Consider the following 21,212-nt stretch of genomic DNA (forward strand, 5'->3'; position numbering starts at 1 on the left):
TGATAGACACCATTAACAGAGTTACCAAGGACTCGCAGAAGGAGCAGTTTAAAAAAGGAATATGGCTGGAAAATAAAGTCAGGCTGAGAGAGAACTCTTTTTTTTTTTTTTTAAAGAACCTCAGGGGATGAGAAATTAATTAGGGGAAACTTTAATATCATTATTATTGTTGTTGTTATTCCCCAAACAGTCTATAAATCAGGAAGAAAGCCGTTTAAAGACCAGGTAATGGCCTACAACAGAAACCACATGGTGTGGGAGGCATGCTCCAACACCGCAAATCGCCGAGAGTCACTGAACACACGAGAGCAAATATCAACAGCGTTCACACCTCGGTCAAGGTATTGCAGCCCAGCAGAGACTGAGCGATTTAACACTTGGATCACTTAGTTATTAATGGACACCAAACGAGCACAATGGGTCGAATGGCCTCCTCTCGATTGGACACTTCCTTATGTTCTTCTCATGCTCTTGACACTTTGACGGGAGGAGAGATGGTGCAGGATCGAGCGCGGCGTTAGAGTTGATGTGGTGCTGAATAATAAGATACCAAAGACGCCAGGTCGTTATTACTCACCTTCACTCTACACTTTTTGCCATAAAATAAACCCTATAAACATGAACGGTATCTGAAATATCTTGAAGGAATCCTAAATCTTTCCAGCACTGAATAAACAGTTACATCCTCTGTGCTGCAAAACCCGATCTTATGAAACCTTCTGTAAACAAACCACGAGCTACAATCACGCTGGATTTGACATTCGCTTCAGTTCGTCAGATCGGTGACAATATCAGAGTCTAAGAATAAAATCCAATTGTTAATTACTTTGTTCTGGAAGAGTCAGTATGTGTTTGCATCTGCATGTTAAGATCAACTGTATTCAATTACATAGATTATGATTCGAGGAGGCTTCCAATACATTCATATAATAATGACACCATGAAAATTAAAGCACAATTATTTGCAGACAACACTTAAATAAGATGGATGAAAGTTAGGAAGGAACAACAACAACAAAATACAACTTAATTGATAGCTGTTGACGAGATATTTAATGAGGAAGAGTCACGACACTATTTACAGTGACATTCGGGAGCAATAAAATGTGCAAAACAAAAACTGGTAAAAACACACTCCCACGAAGTGTCTGTGTCAGTATAGCCCACAACTTCATGATTTCATGGCTGCTTATCAGATAACAAGAGAGACAGGGGACAGGGGACAGAGAGAGAGTAGATCATGGAGAAGAGAAAGCTCAGGCACTGACAGCAAATGTCACTCAAGTCTCTATCTAGGCCTGTTGACAGAGATGTTCATCGTTTGGACAGTAAAGCGCTGACACAGATTGGACTGACTGCCAGTGGCTGAAAGTGAATCGGGGCCGTGGTCTTTGAGGAAAGCTTTATTGGGGGCACATACCCTGCCACAAAACCCAGACCTCATGATGGGATTCCCGCAGAGCCGAGAGGACAGAGACAGACCTGGGAAGGAGCAGCGAACCGAACCCAGAATAAATACTTCATCTGCTGCGAGTTTGTATTGTCCGGCACACGTGTGAGTGTGTGGTCTTGAAGGACGACTGGGAGACCCACTCAAACTCTAATGACTTTAACTGCAAAAAAAAACATAAATTGATGAGTTTTAACAATGAGATTTGATATATCACCCGTTATTTACAGCACCAATCCATTAAGATGTCTCAGGATGAGGCAACCGATCTCTAAAGAATAACAAATCCATCGCACAAAGGAAAAAGTCTGTTGTTGTTGTTTCTTTAATAAAACCAATACTTGTCCACGTTGCTTTGGCCCAAACTGGGAAAACTCTGGAGATTTAAAGGGAAGTCCCTTAACGTCTGAGAACACAACATATCTTTGGACTCAGAGCTCAAGCAGAACTGGCGACGGCTCAGAATGAGAGACTATTAAACCATCACCACATCCCAAAAAGCTCGGGACACAACTCAAGATTTAATGGCTATCGGGCTCTTAAGTCCAGGGTCCCAGCGCTGATTTCGGCATCCGACACACAACAGCTGCGATCCTGTCCAAACACATTGTTCAAGACAGACCACATATGTTGGAACAGGGACAGCGTTCCAAAACAAACCCATTAAATCGGTATTAAAACTAAATTAACTGTCTATCATCTTGATCATCAGCCAGTCAGGTTAAGGAAAATGCCTGTATAACTGCCTACTGATACCTACATTCACTCTGATTTATTAACTGGATTACTACCGGAGATATTAAAGAATAGTCAGCCAATCAAATCAAACCAGAGACAAATTAAAATCACCGTCTTCCTCTGCAGCAGGACGTGAAGGATTTCTAACCATCGCCGGTGCTTCCTATGATCGAGCGCTTGATTACCATACCCGCCTTGTCTTGCAATTAAAGAAACGTCCCGTTATACATCAAACCCTAACGAGCACAGAAAACGCTCTCGGCACGCGGTGAATTAATTGATAAGGGATTTAGGAGAGATGCTTTGCTGAATAATTAATAAAAAAGTTGGGACAGAAGCTGTGGAAGGTCTTTGTTTTTAAATTAACTAGGTCAGATAAAGCTGTCCCCAGGAGTTTTTTTTTATTATTACTTGGGGGAGAAGTAGAAGGAGGACTTTATGAAACTAGGGACTTTAAACCATCTCACGGAGGTGGACGGGAGCAGAGTCAGTTCTTCAGCTCAGTCAAACGAGAGCAACGGGGAGGCACTCGACAAAAAAACAAACGCACACCAATGAGAGGCAGCAAAACTAGTAGGTGGGGGGGAATTAGTATGGAAAACGGGAAAATCTTGATGCAGTTAAATGCCTGTTCACTGTCACTTCAAAAACATCTCTGTCTCCAGAACGGTCTTGTTTTGATTAAGCGTCAGCCACATCCATTGCATAATATCAAGCAAGAACAAGGCATTGTGAAAACACGTCGATTACCGGGAGGAAACGGGGGAAACCAAAGAGTTACGGTAAAAAAGAATTACTATGAGTAAAAAGGATTACATTTCCCCACTAACAAATCCCAAACCCAGAAGAAGACATCACTCCCGGCCTCCCAGAACTGAAGTCAGATCACACGGGGGTGCAAATCACCGAATTGAGACATTAAAGCTCATCTGAACGCTTCTCCAGACGCTCACATGCTGGGCCAGCAAACCTGAGGGGCCTAGACTCTCTCTTCAGCAGGCCCAGGTTGTAGAGGATGGAGTTGAGGTTGATGGTGAGGAAGGTGTGCGCCGGGTCGGCCGTGCGGTGCATCTCCTGCACGGCGAGATGGATGCCCGAGAGTTCGAACAGCCGCTTGTTCCTCCTGCAGGGTGAGGAAAGACAAATTCAGATCCCATCGATGCCAGTGAGTTTCTCCTCTGAGTGAAACAGCTGGGGTCTGGTGCCAAGAGCTGATTACACAACTGGGTTCAGGGCAGCGTGAATTATAGTGAAGCCCGGTTTCTGTAATACATGACAATTCCTGAGAACAATGCCAGCACTCGGCACGGTGTTTACACAGGGCTTACACAAATACCTTTTAATGTTCTCATTCTGCTTTCAATCCCATAATGGGTAATGATGCCTTATTTGAAAGGTCTTGAGCCTCACAGAGGAAACGGGACGAAAATGTGAGCCTAGGCATTGATGTTATTATTATTATTATTTTGCCGATAGGCTCATCTCTCTCTTCTCTCAAGAGAAGAACCATGTGGCTCACTTGATCTTGGAGAGCTTCTGGAGGAGGACGCTGATCTTCTCCAGCAGCGGGACATCCAGTCTGGGCTGGCGCAGCAGGAGGGAGAGGGTCCGGAAACACGACTCACTGCTGCAGCTCTGCAGGAAGGCGTCCAGAAACCCTGGAGACGCAGTGAGAGAGGAGCGGGGATGAGCTTTATTTCAGTGTCTAGTTTAAAACACACACACACACACACACACCTTAAATAATCCTTAAATATCGAAGTGTTTATCATTTGCTGCTTTACATTTCCCAGTGAAATCAAACCAGAGGAGATTTTCCAGATTAGAGACTCATCTAATCGTTCTGAATCACATCAATACGATTCTCTGCTGTGATGTAGATTAAATCCTCCTAACTTCCTCTCTGTCTCCTTAACACATGAGAAAGACCTAGGAGTCTACGTGGACTCACTTTGTCCATCCAAACAATGTGGGGAAGCAATAAAAAAGGCAAACACAATGCTAGGGTATACTGTCAAAAGTGTAGAATTGAGAACAAGGGCAGTGATGTGCAGACTGTACGATGCACTAGTCAGAGCTCATCTGGATACTGTGGACAGTTCTGGGCTCCACACTTCAAGAAAGATATCGCTGCTATAGAGGCAGTTCAGAGGAGAGCAACCAGACTTATTCCAGGTCTGAAGGGAAAGTCCTACTGAGAGACTGAGGGACCTGAACCTTTTCACCCTGGAACAGAGGAGACTACGTGGGGACTTGATCCAAGTCTTCAAAATCATGAAGGGCATCGACCACATCAAACCAGAGGAGCTTTTCCAGATCAGCAGGGACACACGCACCCGGGGACACAAATGGAAATTGGGCTTCAAGGCATTCGAGACAGAAAACAGGAGACACTTCTTCACACAGAGAGGCGTCACAATCTGAACAAACTCCCCAGCGATGTGGCTGAAGAGACAATTTGAGAACATTAAAAAACAGACTGGATAGGATCCTTGATCACTTAGTTATTAATGGACACCAAACGAGCACGATGGGGCGAATGGCCTCCTCTCGACTGGACACTTTCTTATGTTCTTATGTTTCAGTGACCCGACTGCATTGAAAAGACCCCACTGAGCGGATGTGGACTCGACTCAATCAAATCCCTGCTAAATCATTCCAGAACCCCCTCCCAGGACTCACTCTGCCGGTCGGGCCTGCAATCCCACACACCTCGACTGCAGACCCACACTGCCCGTTGTGAAAGGACCACACAGCCGTACAAGACATGCATGTGGAACCACGGTTTCTCATTTTGCTGGCGGTAGATACGGTTCCAAAATAAGCAGACGTCCTTTCTAAACTGCTACTATAAATATATACATATATACACACGCACATAGACACACACACACACGGACACAAACACTTATTAAAACACAAAAAACCCACACATGTGCGAGAGGCCGTTTACAGAGAAAAGATGAAGTGCTATATACTTTGAAACCAAACTTCAAGGGTTTTCTGCTCGGTACGTCCACATGGACCAGTAAGATGAGATTCAAGGAGGAAATCAAATGCACCTTTCCGTCTCTCGCGCTCACCTCGGTCACACATGGCTCAGATTTTCAGTTAGTGGTGCCGAACACGAGACCCCCCCCGAGTCCCACCCCTGTGCAGCGTATTCCTGAGACACGAAACTGCGCTGACGGGAGGCAGCTGCACGATACGACTGTCAGGTGGAACCAGAGCAGACCCTGTAATTAGACCCTCATTAGAAGACTTAATTAGCAGCCGTCCACATGCGAAGACAGAGGGGATTAATCACGCCGGTATCGTCTGGCACTCGGGTGCGTTTGATCCACCTTGCCCTCGAACGTCTGCGTCTGAACATCTTGAGTAATCGTGTTCCTGTGCCGTTCTGTCCCGTTTCTGTGGATAGTGAGGTGAATGTTTGTTTCGATTTGTGTGTTATGCGAATGATTTCCCTGAGCTTCAGAAAAATCCATTAATACAGCGGAACCAGAGCATACAGAATAACTGACAAATGGTAGGAAAGCAAGAGCCTTTTTTAAGTATCTGCATTAAGGTAATTATTTATAGCAGGAAATAAAGTAAAGGGTGGTTTAGGCAGGACTCCTTTTGAAGGTGTGCCCCTGTTTGGTACACAGGCTGCTTTGAAGCAGGAAATCCTCCTGTACAAACCCCTGCTGCCACAATATCCTCAGACGGCACCGTGGCACTGAAACAGGCCTGAGTAACAAACCCTGCCCCCCTGCCCCGCCATCTTATCCATTTCCATTTGACTCGAGCGAACGTTTCATACAGGACCGGGACAACCGTGGGGAGCAGATAGAAGCCCTCTGACCGGGCGCTTCACACTGCTCATCTACACATCATGTTAAAACATTCTTCCCAGGCCCTGGTTCACACACAATCAGCGTGATGAGAGGAGTTGTGTGTGGTCCATCTGTGCACAGCTGTCGTGTCTTGATCAAGACACAAACGTCAACAGCAGGTCAGAGAGCAACGGCGCACAATTAACAACACCGCGCCTTGTCAATTTATTATTTTAACAACAAAACACTTAGGGAGAATAATGTGCCAGAGCTGCTTACGATACGATATCACATTTTTAATATCTCAGTTCACACATGGGAAGGAACACAAAAGCCGAAAAACAAGCACACCGGCCTCCTGACGGCAGCCGCAGCGCTGACCGACTCACTCACCGGGGTCAGCGGTCATCTGAAGCAGGATGTCCAGTGCGGCGGAGAGCAGACCCCTTCCCCCCGAGTGGAGCAGCGCCAGGACCAGGGGCAGCGCCTGGTACTGCAGGAACAGCGCCCGGCCCTCCGCGGCCTGCAGGTCCCGGTGCAGTGAGTCCAGGGCCTGGGCCAGGCGGTCTGCTGGAGGACAGGGAGGGACAGGTCAGCAGGATGCTCATAAAACAGAAACACTGCCCAGATGAGGGGTTTAAAGCATCTCAGTCTCTCTCTACATTTATGCACAAAGACAAGGTCGTGACCGGAGGGATGAAATACCTCTAATGAAAGCAATAAAACAAAGCAAAAAAAAAAAAACTACCTGGTCCATAAAAGCGGGGTTTAGTAAGACTTCCCCCCCGTTCTCAAGAGCCCTCAGATTTACAGCACTTGTATAACTGATATTATCCAGATGGAGCGCTGCTCGAATACAGAGAGCCGCGTGAGACGAGAGACTGACCGACTAGGGAACGGACCCCGCCCTCGGCCCCGACCGGGTCGCTTCTCGAGAGAAACCAGATGCACACACACTCTTTAGAGGGCTTGGGTTTGATACTGTACGGTTAGTAAATGCAATCATCATCATCATCACCACCAACATAATAATCTGCACAAATCTCCCATGAAGAAGAAAGTGAATTTCCCATTAAAAACTATTGCTTTGCCCCCTATTAACACTATCAGTGCTGTACTGGAAATAATTGTGAGTGAGAAGTAAACTGTCTGCTGAGGAAACAGGCGCCGCTGCACTGAAGAAAACTCATTCACACAATTGCAACGGCACCCTCTGCTGCTCACTCTGAACTAAAATCTTTCGAAAACACAGAAGCGCATCTCCCAGTTAGACCTGTTTGGGACTGGAGAGATTGCTGTATTGTTGCTTCAATGTATAACTTCTTATTATCTTCTGGTTAAAAACTATGAGTTTTAATCGCTAAAGGCCTATTGTTCCCTTTCAGTTCATAATGCGACTGATTGGTTGAATGCAAGTTGTGCTGGATCATTTGCTCGACCAAAACATCATAAAAATAATCACGCAAAGCACATTCTTCAGGCTTTCCTGAATGCACGTCTTTCAGAGAGAGGCAAGACGAGTAATCGGTTTTAATTTGTTCTCATCCCAAGATCATGAGTTTCTCAACACCTTCTCTTTCATCCCGTGTCGCAAGCGCTGCGTTGGGTTCCTTTGATGAAACTCCTGTGCAGCTTTGAAAGTGCACTTGAAGCCATTATCTGCTTAAAACGCCCATCCGCAACAACAAAGCCCCTTCTGCGCCAGTGTTTCTAAACCCCCATCGACCCGTAATGCAGATGCGCCCATCTCACCCACATTCACTATTCATATTCAGAAAACACTTCTTTAGGCCTGCTGGAGCCCTGTGTATAGAAGACGATAGATCAAAACTAGAGCTAGAAATACATGGCAGCCAGAACCAGGATAAAAACACACTATGGGAGTTCCCTGATTGGCAATGAGGTTAAATGATCATAATTGCATCTCGTTAATGCGAGCAGCATCACAGACTCTGAGCTGTGGCAAAACACTGGCCAATTCAAAAGGATGTATCCATGTCTTATTTGAATTTAAGAGATTAGCCGTCCGGCTGTAGATTAACCACCAAAGAACGTATTTCATGTGTATTGATTACTCTGCTCTTAAACATCAAAAAAGCATCTCCCAAAAGCATGTCCTTAGTCCTACTCTCTGTGCTGAAGCCTGGAAGTAAGTGCTTCTGTTCAGGCCCGGTCTGGGCCTGGAGGGAGCTGTTTCTGGGCAGGAGGGTTCTTTACTGGAGGGGAAGAAATTACTCCTCTTGCAAAACATAAAGACGCCGCAGTAAATCCCCCGTAAACTTCCTGTACTCCGCTTTATTTCATGAGTAATTAACTTGTATAAAGATGAATTTAATGCTCCTTTGAGTTCCCTGCTCAAATGAGACTGAGATCAATGGAGCGTTTGAATCCCTGCACCGTTGATTAAAGGGTTTATTGACAGCACACCCAGGCCCCGTGTTTGGATTAGACTGGCAGGACCCCGCCGCTGCCAGACAGGTGGGGCCGGCCCGAAACCACAAGAAAAGAGCCAGCTTTCCCCGGGAGTCGCTGAGGAAACCCAGCGTTTAAGAAGTGCATTATGCCTTTCCTTTAGAAGTTGGAGACAGTCCACAGTGGGTTTACCGCGGTTTCTAACGAGCGCTCCGAGACGGATGGATTGTGTCCAGTAAACACCCCCGCTCCTTTAATCCACTGACCCCAACCTGTCACTGGATTCCCGCTCTGTCTCTCTCAACTTCCTGTATCGCATAACTGGGTTCACATTGCGCCGGGGCGGAGAACGCGAGCCTGAGTGCCCGGTTCAGGTAAATACTTCTGACATATTCGACCTGAAAGCAACAACACCACGATGAACCTGTTTTACACACTGAGCAGGGAAGACACTGACTGTGATTTATACTCTTACTCAGGAGTCTGTGTCTGGTGAGCAGCAACACTCATTTCAGATCTGAAGAATGTGTCCGACCGTGTAGCAACATGTGAACAAAGAGAACGGGATGTTGTTGATTCTGTCTTTTGTGTTCCGGGCCGTCCCCAGACTGAGAAACATCACGGACCTCCACACCACTTTGCTTTCAGAAGAATAAACCCATCATTCTTCCCTGACGGGTTATTTGTACATGTAGAATAACAATACGCTAATAATTTTATTAAATTGGAGATTTGATTAATTACACAGAGAAGGGCTGTTTTCAGTCGTTTCTTTGGTTTCTTTTATGAACAAGTCTTATTTGTACTGTTGTTCACCAGTGGCGTGGGTTTCTAAACCAAATGGTTTGCATCCAACAGTCCTGATTTATATTAAATTATATTTGTACAATGCTCTTTCGCTGGTTTGCACACTGGTGGCTCATTTCAGTTACTAGCCTGGGTCTGAGTCAGTCTTTATAATGCCAAATTGTAATGAATGCAAGCATGTCCAAAATAAATAAATATGAACTCTGCACCTTTAGACACGCATCGATATTCTTTGCTGCGCTAGTCTATTCATTTTAAAACTTCACTGCTGGAAGCTAAAGGGTATATTGTCAAAAGTGTCGAGTTTAGAACAAGGGCAGTGATGTTCAGACTGTACAATGCACTAGTTAGAGCTCATCTGGATACTGTGGACAGTTCTGGGCTCCACACTTCAAGAAAGATATCGCTGCTCTAGAGGCAGTTCAGAGGAGAGCAACCAGACTTATTCCAGGTCTGAAGGGAAAGTCCTACTGAGAGACTGAGGACCTGAACCTTTTCACCCTGGAACAGAGGAGACTACGTGGGGACTTGATCCAAGTCTTCAAAATCATGAAAGGCATCGACCACATCAAACCAGAGGAGCTTTTCCAGATCAGCAGGGACACACGCACCCGGGGACACAAATGGAAATTGGGCTTCAAGGCATTCAAGACAGAAAACAGGAGACACTTCTTCACACAGAGAGGCGTCACAATCTGAACAAACTCCCCAGCGATGTGGCTGAAGAGACAATTTGGGAACATTCAAAAACAGACTGGATAGGATCCTTGATCACTCAGTTATTAATGGACACCAAACGAGCACGATGGGTCGAATGACCTCCTCTCGACTGGACACTTTCTTATGGTCTTATACGTTGATCGTATTTACATAGGTTGTCAATAGAGGACCTGCATCTCATGAAGGTACATTTGAATTGCAATTTGTGTGCCTTTCTAAACGTTCCTGCCTTCATCATGTTTTGAACAGACACACAAACTAAATTAATTTTCAAAAATGTATTTCTTCCCAAATGTACAACCTGTCCCTTATTAAGAGGTTGTTGTTTCAGATGTTTACGTTGATCCAGATAAATAAACACTGGCTCTCACTTCAGTGGGAGTGAGTGGGTCGGCTCTGCACCACATTGAGATGCAAAGATCTTTCAATTTCCAGTTGTGTGTCTAAATATGATGTATAGATATAACATTTAATAATCATAACATGTTACAGTCCAACTCCGTCTACTTAAAACAAGACTGACTGGCTGGGAGCTGCACCCAAGACGAGAGCCAACAGTGATCAATCACAGAGGGTGTAGCGTTTCCTCGGCCGGTCCAGCTGGCATCGATGGACGAGGAGAACACATTGGCAGGAGAGATCGGGCCCGTCGGGTCATTGCGGCCATGTTGCCTCACCTTGAGAGACTGTTTTGAGGACGATGAGGGTGGACAGGAACCTCACGTGGAGGCTGGGGCTTCTGAAGAAGGCCGCGGTCGCCGGCTTGCCCTCGTGGCCGCGGTCGGGGGAGCCGCCTCGTCCTCTGCGCGGAGCCGCCCCCCGGTAGGCCTCCTCGCCCAGCCGTCTCATGGTGGAGGTCAGGGTGTTGTGCTGGGAAAGACGGAGGGAGTTAAGGGAGGTGGCTGTGGTCACGACACACGAATCTCATATTAAAACACTTATGAGCAAATAAGGTTTTGGCTCATTGCCGTTCCAACTTAAACTCCTTCTCCAGGTTTCGGTTAAACGGTTTCCTTGATGTGGGAGCAGTAGCTTCACCGGCACGGTGGGAAACAAGCCGATTGCCGGCAGCAGGTCATTATTTATTTCTGACATGCAATTCCTCGCAGGAAGGAAAAAAAAAAGAGAGGAAAGTTCCAACACAACTCTGTGTACGAAAAACAACAGCACCGAAGATAAAACACTGGAGTGAAACACTGAAAACATTTATCCATATTGGCCCTGATGTTGCATGTCTGTTTAAATTGAACACACGTTGCACATGTGATTTGAATTTAACGGCAGCCTGTTGCGAGACTCTTCCCGATCCAATGTGGAAGGGATGTTGTAACTCTGGGCTTCCCGCCCCTCCGACAGGCTGTTTCTGTACCATCGAGGGCAAGAGCTCGTTGCTTGCGGATGCCAAGCACTAAGATTTATTTGTTTATTATCTCATGGACCAAACAGAGGCCCTGAGCTGGGGAGGGTTACCTGGGGGGTGTTTTCCAGCTGCCTCAAAGCCCAGTAGATGAATCTGACCAGCGGCACGTGGAGACTGGCGCTCACGGCCGGACCCGACTGCAGCTGCTCGGTCAGCATCGGCAACAGCTGAGAGACAAACACACACAGCGTCGCCGGTCAGGAGAACATTGTCACGATGGAGGAAAAACACACTCGGGGACAGAAGTTTGAAGCCAATTTACTAATATGACACACTGATCTTTAAGGTTTAGATGCCCTGAAATATATGATTTGAAACCGTGAAATCTCAAAAAGTCTAAAGAATTAAAAAGGGATGAACACTACAGTATTTTTCGGTCTGCAAATCTGATTAACAGCGTCTGCAGAGCCTCGGCGAAGCGAGAGATCACAGTAACACTGTGTACACAAATGTACAGTAGCCAAAACTGAGGAAACGCAATAAAAAAAAAAGACACATCAAACAGAAGTATGAATATCAGTGTTTTTTCTTGTTTGTTTCCCCCAGGGTTCGTTTCTACTCTTTTTTGTGACATCACACACACATCGGAAACTGAGATGTTGTGTTTCTCTCCTTCTTTGGGCTTCAGTGAACTGTCAGGAATGGGACAAAAGGTGAGAGTGTGTCATCAGGTCTTTGTGGTTTGCTTTCTGCCTGTAACACAAATCACTTCCCCGCTGGGAGCGAACGCCACAATCAATACAGCAGCCCGGGAGCCGGCGTTCGCTCTCCAGCCCTGTGCGTTAATATTCACAAATCACCATCTTCCAAGAAGCATTGTTCTGCTCCCCGGGAAAACAAAGGGCGCCATTGACTGTAACAGGTCAGAACACGCCGAGCGTTTCTGTTCCACTGAGAGCCGATCTGGCAGGGCGCTCGAGGAAATCTAATACACATGTCAAACCTTTGAACACCTCTCCTGCGCCAGGCTGTCGTCTCCTCCGTCTCGGGGGGGTAGATGGCGGAGCTGCAGATCCACGACCCAGTCCAGCAGGGCGGCCAGCGCCTCATACACAGCGGGGCTCGGGGGCGGCTGCCGGTCAAACACACAATCAGATGCGATTCATCACTGCACAACAACAATCCATCTCAGTCCAACGACAGCAGAAGAGAAAGTGCAAAGCCAGCCTCTGTGTTTAAGAACAGCATCCTGCCGTTGATTTCCTTATTTGATTGTCGGCTCTGTGTTATGGATTCCGATGCTGTAATTTGATTAAAGGGCACAGTAACACAACGTCAGGAGGAAATATCGACAATTTCTGTGATTACTGTTGCATTTAATCAGCCATTAGCGGCCTGGATTGGGTTTCAGCTAATGAAGATTAATTACAAGCGCGCCTTCCGCAGCGGAGGACCTCAGAGCTCCTTGGCCGACCGAATGCCTTGGCGGTCCTTCGGGGATGTATACAGGCTGGCTGCTCTCATCCCCGGCACCATCCATCACCTGCCAAGTGGCCCGCTCTCCCGCTCCGCCACAAACGGCAACACGGCACCGCGGCGCTCGCTGATTGGGCTTCCTGTTCATCCGATACCGCTCCGTTTAGTTTTCATTACGGGGCTTCCAGGAGTTCTGACCGTGTTTACCTTGGCTGGTCGCGCCCCGGCGGCCGCCTGGTCTCGTCTCGCCCGCTTCACGTCCTGGCCGCCGGGGGGGATGTTCTCTCGCCCCCTCTGCACCGCCAAGAGCTCGTGCTTCCGCTGTAGGACGGCAAGAGCGGAGAGTGAGGGACTTCACTGCAGGGACAGGAACTACACTGGAGCTGAGGAGCGCAGAGCAGCCACCTCATCTGAGAGTCACTGGGCACGCCAGGCAAACACAATTACACACATAGACACACACACACACACTCTCTCACTCACTCACTCTCTCTCACACAAACACACGCACACACACACTCTCTCACTCACACACACACACACACACTCACTCTCTCTCACACACACACACTCTCTCTCTCACACACACACACACTCTCTCACACACACACACTCTCTCTCTCTAACACACTCACTCTCTCTCTCACACACACACTCACGCACACTCTCTCACACTCTCTCTAACACACTCTCTCACTCTCTCTCTCTCTAACACACTCACTCTCTCTCTCACACACACTCTCACTCACTCACTCTCTCTCTCACACACACACACTCACTCTCTCACACACACACTCACTCACACACACTCTCTCTCTCTAACACACTCACTCACTCTCTCACACACACACACACACACACTCACTCTCTCACACACACTCACTCACACACACACTCACACACACTCTCTCTCTCTAACACACTCACTCTCTCTCTCACACACACACACTCACTCACTCACTCTCTCACACACAAAACAGTCTCTCTCACAAACACACACACAAAAAACCTATAATGATCCTGTTGCACAGTTTTATGCTGCAGACCAGAAGTACAGGAAAAGGATACAATATCGTGGCAGTAAATCGTTCTGTGTCTTTCCCCCTCAAATAACAAAGGGCTGTAAATAACAGGCATGGAAAGGATGGCAGGCAGACGTTGGGTTGAATCCCTCGGACGAATGCTAAACAGCGCAGAGGCCGTGTGTCTGACAGACATCCCAATCTTAAATCTCACATCAGATTGCCTAATCAGGCCCCAGATTCATAAATACCACAACCAATCAATAAAAGCTGGGTACTATCAGGAACAAGTTATGTAAATCAGTGTAGAGTCCCAGTTTACACACACATGTACCAAGTTCGGAACTCACGCACACGGATACAAAAAACTGACATTTCTGCACGCACGCACAAAAGCCTTGAATCATCCACGGATATGGGCACGGGAAGCCAACACGGACATTTGATTTTAATTACGAAGTCGTTTATACTGGGGGAAAGACTGACAAGTCCATCACAAAGACTAATAAATGGACGTGAGAAGTGAATGAGTGTAAAGATGCTGGAAAAAACTAAATAAATAACACCGAGAGCGTGCCTGCGACTGTTACATTTCACACGGTCGACGGGCACGGGCCGAACCAGAGAAACACAACAGACCGCAAAGAGCTCAATGAATTTGCAGAAGGGAGAATTCAGTTCGATTTGTTTCTACTGTGAAATCTAAGAAAGGCTCTTTTAACACTAGTTTGTTGATTATATATTAATATAGCTTTTAATTTTAGTCACAAAGTTGACTGTAAAATGTTGAAACAACTAAGTTCTACCGATTATTGAGTCATTTCTATAAATTACTATATTAAGTCGGTCACCAGTATATGTACTGACAAAGCAGTATCAAACTACTGTTCATGCATTAATTAATCAATTAAATCATTCAGCATCTGTATATGAAGAAAATAGGGCCTACGATACATATATATAGGGCAGAAATACATAAATTTATTTTATGTTTTTCAGCAAAATTGCCCATTCAAATGTTAGTAGCTTTCACTCTTTACACACAATTTAAGAAGTGTGTGATTAGACTAGAGTTATTTTCAGATGAACTTCTCCTCAGCAAGAAAATGCAGCCCCCCCAGCTGCCAAAAAGAAAGAAAAAGGGAGAAAGAGTAAGTGATATTGCTTTCTTTCCCATTTTTCTCACGGACCGTTGAAACGCGATCGCTGATCTGAGACGCTCTTCTCTCACCTGCAAGTTCTCCAGACGGGCCTGTACGCTCCTCGCCTGCTTCTCCAGCCTTTTGTTCTGCTCGCTGACATCATGAAGCTACAAACAAACACGCATTGTTAGCCGGATCAACAAAGACAGGCGGTGGAGGAAAACAGCGTCGCGGCGAACTTCACACACACACACACACAAACAGCCCCATCTGGTGGCTCGAGCGGGTGTCACAGATATCTTTCACAATGTGGGCCTTCAAAAGCATTTCTGTTGAATGAAATCCCAGCTCTGAACACATCTATCCAGTGAAGATGCTCACCGATGCTTATAAAAGTCTCCTTGCGAGAGTATTGGAGGATCGAACAGCCGACAAGACCAAGAGGGGCAAGCGGCTCGAAGCAAACTCACCTGCTTCTTCACAGTGTCGTTGAAGGCCTTCATGGTCTCGAAGGAGGACGTCAGCCTCTTATTCTCCTTGTCTCTGTCTCTCAGGCTCTCCTGGAGTCGTCTGACTTCCTGCTGATGTTGCTGTGAATGGAAACGGGATGTTTAAACACGTCGTAGGCCTCACGCCGCGGCCAGATCTTCTCCTCGGCTGAGCGGTACATGGGGATTGAACCCGGCGAACTCTGGTCCCAGAATAAAGCACGGACGATCTGTTCCATTCATTATCTGTGTGTGGGGGGGTACATCTGAACATGCAGTTCATAAAACACCCCATCACTCCCGCAGAGCCCTGGAGGCGCGGTCCGGGACTCGCACACTGTAAAAACAGCGCCCCGAGCGCACGATCAAAGCACGGGCAGTTTTTATGGTCAAACGCTTTTTTTCTCTCCTTTTTTTTATGTTTTTAAGCGAGACAAGCTGTTGGAGGTTTTCTGTGCCTGGGGGCCAAACTGTTCCCCCGATCAAGGGCAGAGAAGGGATGAGGTCATGACAACGGCAGGTCTTTCGAGAGAGCCTGGGCTGGGCTCCTGGAAAACAGCCGTTCTCGGGTTCACAGGTGCCGAGGAGAAGCCGACAGAAACAGTCCCAACCTGTGTGTGTTACAGAGAGCAACAGGAGGGATTCGCTCGGGGAAAACGATACGCTCGTGGGTGAGAAGAGAGATGAGTGTGACGGGTATGACACGAGCATAAAGCCTGTGATTAGGAGTGCGGGGGGGTGGTGGCTTGTGCTGGACCTGCCTAGCGCAGCTGTGTGGAGTTGTATTCCTTGCCGTGGGCGCTGTGGGAGTGCCAGTGAAAGACACAAGCCTTGGCTTAAATGCTTAGAGATGCTGTCGAATTATGTCCGGTGTTATTCCTTCCTTTCTCTCTCTCTCTCTTTCTGAATTGGCTGCTGCCCAGTGTCCGCTGTGCCCCCTGGCCTCACCTCCTGGAGGCAGCGGATTGTGGTGCGCACCTCCTCCTCCACGCCCCGGATCTGGCCCAGTGCACTCTGCTGCTGCAGGAGCCGGGCCTGGTCCTGCTGGAGTCTGTGCTCCCGCTCCCGGAGCTGCGCCGCCAACTCGCGCTGGGCCACGCTCTCCACCTGGAGAGAGAGAGAGAGCATAAGAACAACACAAGAAAGTGTCCAGTCGAGAGGAGGCCATTCGCCCCATCGTGCTCGTTTGGTGTCCATTAATAACTAAGTGATCAAGGATCCTATCCAGTCTGTTTTTGAATGTTCCCAAATTGTCTCTTCAGCCACATCGCTGGGGAGTTTGTTCAGATTGTGACGCCTCTCTGTGTGAAGAAGCGTCTCCTGTTTTCTGTCTTGAATGCCTTGAAGCCCAATTTCCATTTGTGTCCCCGGGTGCGTGTGTCCCTGCTGATCTGGAAAAGCTCCTCTGGTTTGATGTGATCGATGCCTTTCATGATTTTGAAGACTTGGATCAAGTCCCCACGTAGTCTCCTCTGTTCCAGGGTGAAAAGGTTCAGTTCCTCAGTCTCTCAGTAGGACAGTCCCTTCAGACCTGGAATAAGTCTGGTTGCTCTCCTCTGAACTGCCTCTAGAGCAGCGATATCTTTCTTGAAGTGTGGAGCCCAGAACTGTCCACAGTATCCAGATGAGCTCTAACTAGTGCATTGTACAGTCTGAACATCACTGCCCTTGTTCTCAATTCTACACTTTTGACAATATACCCTAGCATTGTGTTTGCCTTTTTTATTGCTTCCCCACATTGTTTGGATGGACAAAGTGAGTCCACGTAGACTCCTAGGTCTTTCTCATGTGTTAAGGAGACAGAGAGGAAGTTAGGAGGATTTAATCTACATCACAGCAGAGAATCACGTATTGATGCGATTCAGAACGATTAGATGAGTCACCCTGAGCATCTGAAACCTGCGTTGATCATCTTTCAAAACACATCTCCCGGTTCCCATGTCTGACAGACACACCGAGTCTCAGGCCGGGATCCCACCTGCAGCTTGTCGTAGATGAGCAGCATCTCGCGGTACACCTGGCCCATCTCGGGAGGCAGAGAGCAGCGCTTCTCCCGGGTCTCTGCTCGGGGGCACGCGGCCCTCAGGTCCGCATGGGGGTCGGTCACGTGGGAGCCCGAGGCCCGCGCCAGGTTCGAGGGCAGGGTCACGTCTGAAACGGAAAAAACTCGAGGTCAAACTCCACAGTCAAGAGTCCGATATGCAGTTGTGAACTGTGGAGTGGAGAGGGGGAAAAAGAATGAAATGCATTCCAGAATGAAGAGAGATATCAAGACCAGACGGACATCATTCAAAACCAACCCGTCTCGGTGTAGAGCTGTGAGTTGGTGTCCAGCGCATCCACAGCCTCCTCTCCACTGAGCTCCTCCTCGCTGACCGCCGAGCTGCCATTAAACATGCACTGCTCTGTCCTGTCCTGCCTGGGACCAGAGCGAGGAAGTCAACGTTAAGATAATGATCAGAAACGTCTTGAAAACAGAGGAAGTCGAGTTTCCCCGTCTCTGAAAGGTTTTATGCCCCATTCTCTACATCACATTAAATATAATTAATAAAATATCATCCATCTTACAACACGTAAGCTCTTGACCGGTGATTAAATGAATGGAATTGCCGATCTGTAGCTCTGCTTTTGAAGACCATGTCAGGGCAACGTTTCCTGATGACCCAGACACCTCCTCCTCACAGGGCCAGAGCGAGATCTCTTGCTCCGGTCCCTCCTGACTCACGGACGCAGGCACAGCAGCTTCCCCCTGGGGCTGCAGTCTGAAAGTGTCCTGCTGGAAACACTGGCTCACATCCGAGGCGTTACCGAAAGACGTACCTGTCCGAGCCGCGGCTGACTGTCTCGTAAAGCTCCCGGATTGCTCTGCGATACTGTCTCCTCTCGCTGTAGCTGAGGCCGGACTCGGGAGACTTCTTCTCCACCGAGGTCAGCATCCGAGGCTCTGGCGAGACGTCTGCAGTGACAAAGATTATTCTAATTATATCTCTATTTAAAAGTAAATATTTATACTTTACTTTCACTACAGTATCTGCTATTCTATTCTTGAATTGCTTGGGGCAACAGATAATCGATGAAATATGGCCGGACATGATGTGGATGTTTCTTGCACAGAATTGCATACCAGCATCATTGTCGGCGACCATCGACTGCTTCGGTCTGAACTCAGAGGCTAATGTCCAGTAGATTAAAACCGATTTTCATTTTATATAGATAAAGTTTCTCTAAGTGCTCCCATGCCGATCAAGACCACTGTAATCAATCGAGCGGAATAACGGACATTAATCGATCGTTATCAGGATTTAAAAGGGACTCACCGCAGGATGTTGACACACTCCCAGATTTGAAACTGACGCCTGATGTATTCGCAGTCCTTTCCTAAAAATGGACAGCGTCAGTACTGGGGGTCAAAGCAACAGAGCTCTGTTTTATGTGAGGATTATTATTATAAATCTAAACATGGAGATAAAGAATGACGATCTACAATAAACAAGAGGATCAGTGCCTCCCAACATGGGTTTAGCTGGGAATTTCCTGCACTTATCCTCAACTCCGTTAGATGAATCAGGTAGAAATTTAAATCACTGCAACGAAGTGACTGTAGTGGGAAAATTTACTTTTATTATTTCCTTTATAATCTCTATATATTATTAATGGTTTCATGTTGCTAATTCAGTCTGGTCTATAAAGCAATCATTATTTTGTATTTATTCTGCTCTGGGGACTACTTTAATTATTAGTTCAAATGCATTTCTGTCTGAGGGGTTACTTCAATCAAGCATCATCTTCTCACGATTTCATTCAGCCACTGTCTTCTAGGATATTCAATCAGCTGAAACAGTAAAGCAGTATAAAGGTTGTGTGTTTTGGGGCACAGGTCTTTCATTAAGGACTTACAACAATATCTTTGATTAAAATCTGCTGCCTAAGAATGCGGACCATCACCAATCAACTCATCAAACACTTCAACAACAGTAACACACTTAGCTCTGTGTTACTTATTATGTATGTGGTAAACTATGTCATACAACTGTATTTTAATGAGATGCAATCACTTCCGACAGAGAAGACTGTAACCCATTGTCTCTGAAGATCCAAAAAGGCTTCTCCAACTCACATCCTCAGTTCTTTTCTTCACTTCATGTGAAAGGAGAGCTCCGGATTAACCCGAGTTTATGTTTTCTGTAATAAACTTGTCACTTCATGGATTTACTAAAACCACTACATGTCAATCTGGGATCAGCCGGTAGCTAAAACAGCATGCTCTTGAACAGGCAGCTTTCTCCAGCAGGTGTCGCTTCAGAGCTCATACCACAGCATTACTGTTTGACATGTTTAAACAAGACTGACGACGGAGGCCAGGGGTCTCCAACCCTGGTCCTGGAGAGCCCCCATCCAGCAGGTTTTAGAGGACACCCTTCTATTGCCAATTTATAAACACCTGGAAGTATTTCAGTCTGATCAGTGAAGCTTTGGTTTGTTAAATTCAGTAATTTAGAAACCATTGAAGCAATTATCAGAATACCTGCAGCCTCTCTGAGCAAGAGCTCCCTTGGTTGATTGGCTAAATTGATTAATAACTCACATGTGTTCCTAGTATTTAGAAATTGATGATCTAGGGTGACCTATAAGATAAACTGGATTGGGGTTGGACACCCCTGACGTAGGCCATTCGAGACAGGGCAGGAGTGTGAAGGTCCTCTTACACTGAAATAAACGCACTGGTCAATCACAAACGCTCAGCTCACGCATTGCTTTCTTGCAGAGAAATGCCATTTGGGATGTCTGGAAGTGTCAGAATTACATGGACGCATCGGTAGTTAACAATGATTGCTGCTGTGATTGGTCGGTCATTTATTACACAGTGCGGTGATTGGTCAGTCGCTCAGGTACACAGTGCGGTGATTGGTCGGTCGCTCAGGTACACAGTGCGGTGATTGGTCGGTCGCTCAGGTACACAGTGCTGTGATTGGTCGGTCGCTCAGGTACACAGTGCGGTGATTGGTCGGTCGCTCAGGTACACAGTGCTGTGATTGGTCACTCGCTATGCCACACAGTGTTACAGTGCTGTGATTGGTCAAGCGTTAAGATGCGCAGTAGCTAAGGTATCCGCTATGGTTTATTTCAGTTGTTTTAATCGCTTCTGCTTTATTTACTTGTTAATTTTTGTTGGTCTGTTGATCAATCTTTACAGCGCTCCGTGGCTGCCCTGCGAAGTCGCTATACAATCCGATTGATTATTGACTGAATGTGTTAAGCACCGTCAATGTGTTGAGTAACCGTCACTGTTGCCACGACCGGCAACAATAAAGACGCCAAACCGAGTCCAACATTTAATCTCGCCAACAGCTCCCTCACACAAAGCAACCGCTGCAGACCGATTTAAAACGAGTTAACATATTTCTATTGCAATGAAACCGTCCGTACTGCCACTACCAGGGCTGCCCTGTTCACCAAATAAACAAATCAAACCGCACATAAGGACACGCAGGGAATGAACTGGACGCGCTACTGCAGTGAGACGGAGTGAACAAGCCCACCCGGCCGCGGTCCAGGTACTTCTTCTTCAGCCTCTGCACCGTGATGTCCAGATCCACGGCCGCCTCTGCAAAACTCATCGTGAGCTCCGCAGCGAGCCCCGTGCGCGATGAACACCGGGCCGCTGTCCGAGGACTGTCTACCGGCACAGACAGCGCGCAGCCGTTTGAATCCGGAGCTCCTGCCGTGACGTGCGCGGCGTTTCCGCCCAGGGACCCACTTCCGCCACACCGTGCGCAAA

At 47.1% G+C, this 21,212-nt stretch overlaps 1 protein-coding gene across 3 annotated transcripts; it reads right to left on the reverse strand.

Moving 5' to 3' along the window:
* Window positions 1-1,034: 1,034 nt before the first annotated feature.
* ccdc138 (coiled-coil domain containing 138) lies at window positions 1,035-21,172 on the reverse strand. 3 transcript variants are annotated; one of them, XM_066705988.1, is made up of 16 exons: window positions 20,974-21,172; window positions 18,751-18,811; window positions 18,254-18,389; window positions 17,734-17,852; window positions 17,412-17,584; window positions 16,382-16,540; window positions 15,416-15,535; window positions 15,035-15,112; window positions 12,989-13,102; window positions 12,309-12,437; window positions 11,416-11,532; window positions 10,623-10,815; window positions 6,400-6,576; window positions 3,708-3,846; window positions 3,159-3,311; window positions 1,035-1,613 (listed from the first exon to the last, which is right to left on the reverse strand). In XM_066705988.1, exons 1-16 carry the CDS (start codon window positions 21,049-21,051, stop codon window positions 1,610-1,612), a joined length of 1,950 nt encoding a protein of 649 aa, XP_066562085.1. In that variant the 5' UTR covers window positions 21,052-21,172; the 3' UTR covers window positions 1,035-1,609. The 3 variants fall into 3 exon arrangements, with proteins under 3 accessions (XP_066562085.1, XP_066562084.1, XP_066562083.1); XM_066705987.1 differs by having other exon boundaries at window positions 3,142-3,311; XM_066705986.1 differs by having other exon boundaries at window positions 1,035-3,311.
* Between the last annotated feature and the right edge of the window lie 40 nt (window positions 21,173-21,212).

The sequence above is a fragment of the Amia ocellicauda genome, chromosome 6 (genome assembly GCF_036373705.1).
Source record: "Amia ocellicauda isolate fAmiCal2 chromosome 6, fAmiCal2.hap1, whole genome shotgun sequence".
In the NCBI taxonomy this organism is placed as follows: domain Eukaryota; kingdom Metazoa; phylum Chordata; class Actinopteri; order Amiiformes; family Amiidae; genus Amia; species Amia ocellicauda.

What these genes read in the sequence shown, in the direction of transcription:
- ccdc138 (XM_066705986.1), bottom strand. Translation starts at nt 21,051, where the DNA reads ATGAGTTTTGCAGAGGCGGCCGTGGATCTGGACATCACGGTGCAGAGG. An exon ending in AGTACCTGGACCGCGGCCGG is followed by an intron (nt 18,812 to 20,973) that starts GTGGGCTTGTTC and finishes GTCCATTTTTAG; the next exon opens with GAAAGGACTGCGAATACATC. An exon ending in AGCTGGAAAACACCCCCCAG is followed by an intron (nt 10,816 to 11,415) that starts GTAACCCTCCCC and finishes CGTCTTTCCCAG; the next exon opens with CACAACACCCTGACCTCCAC.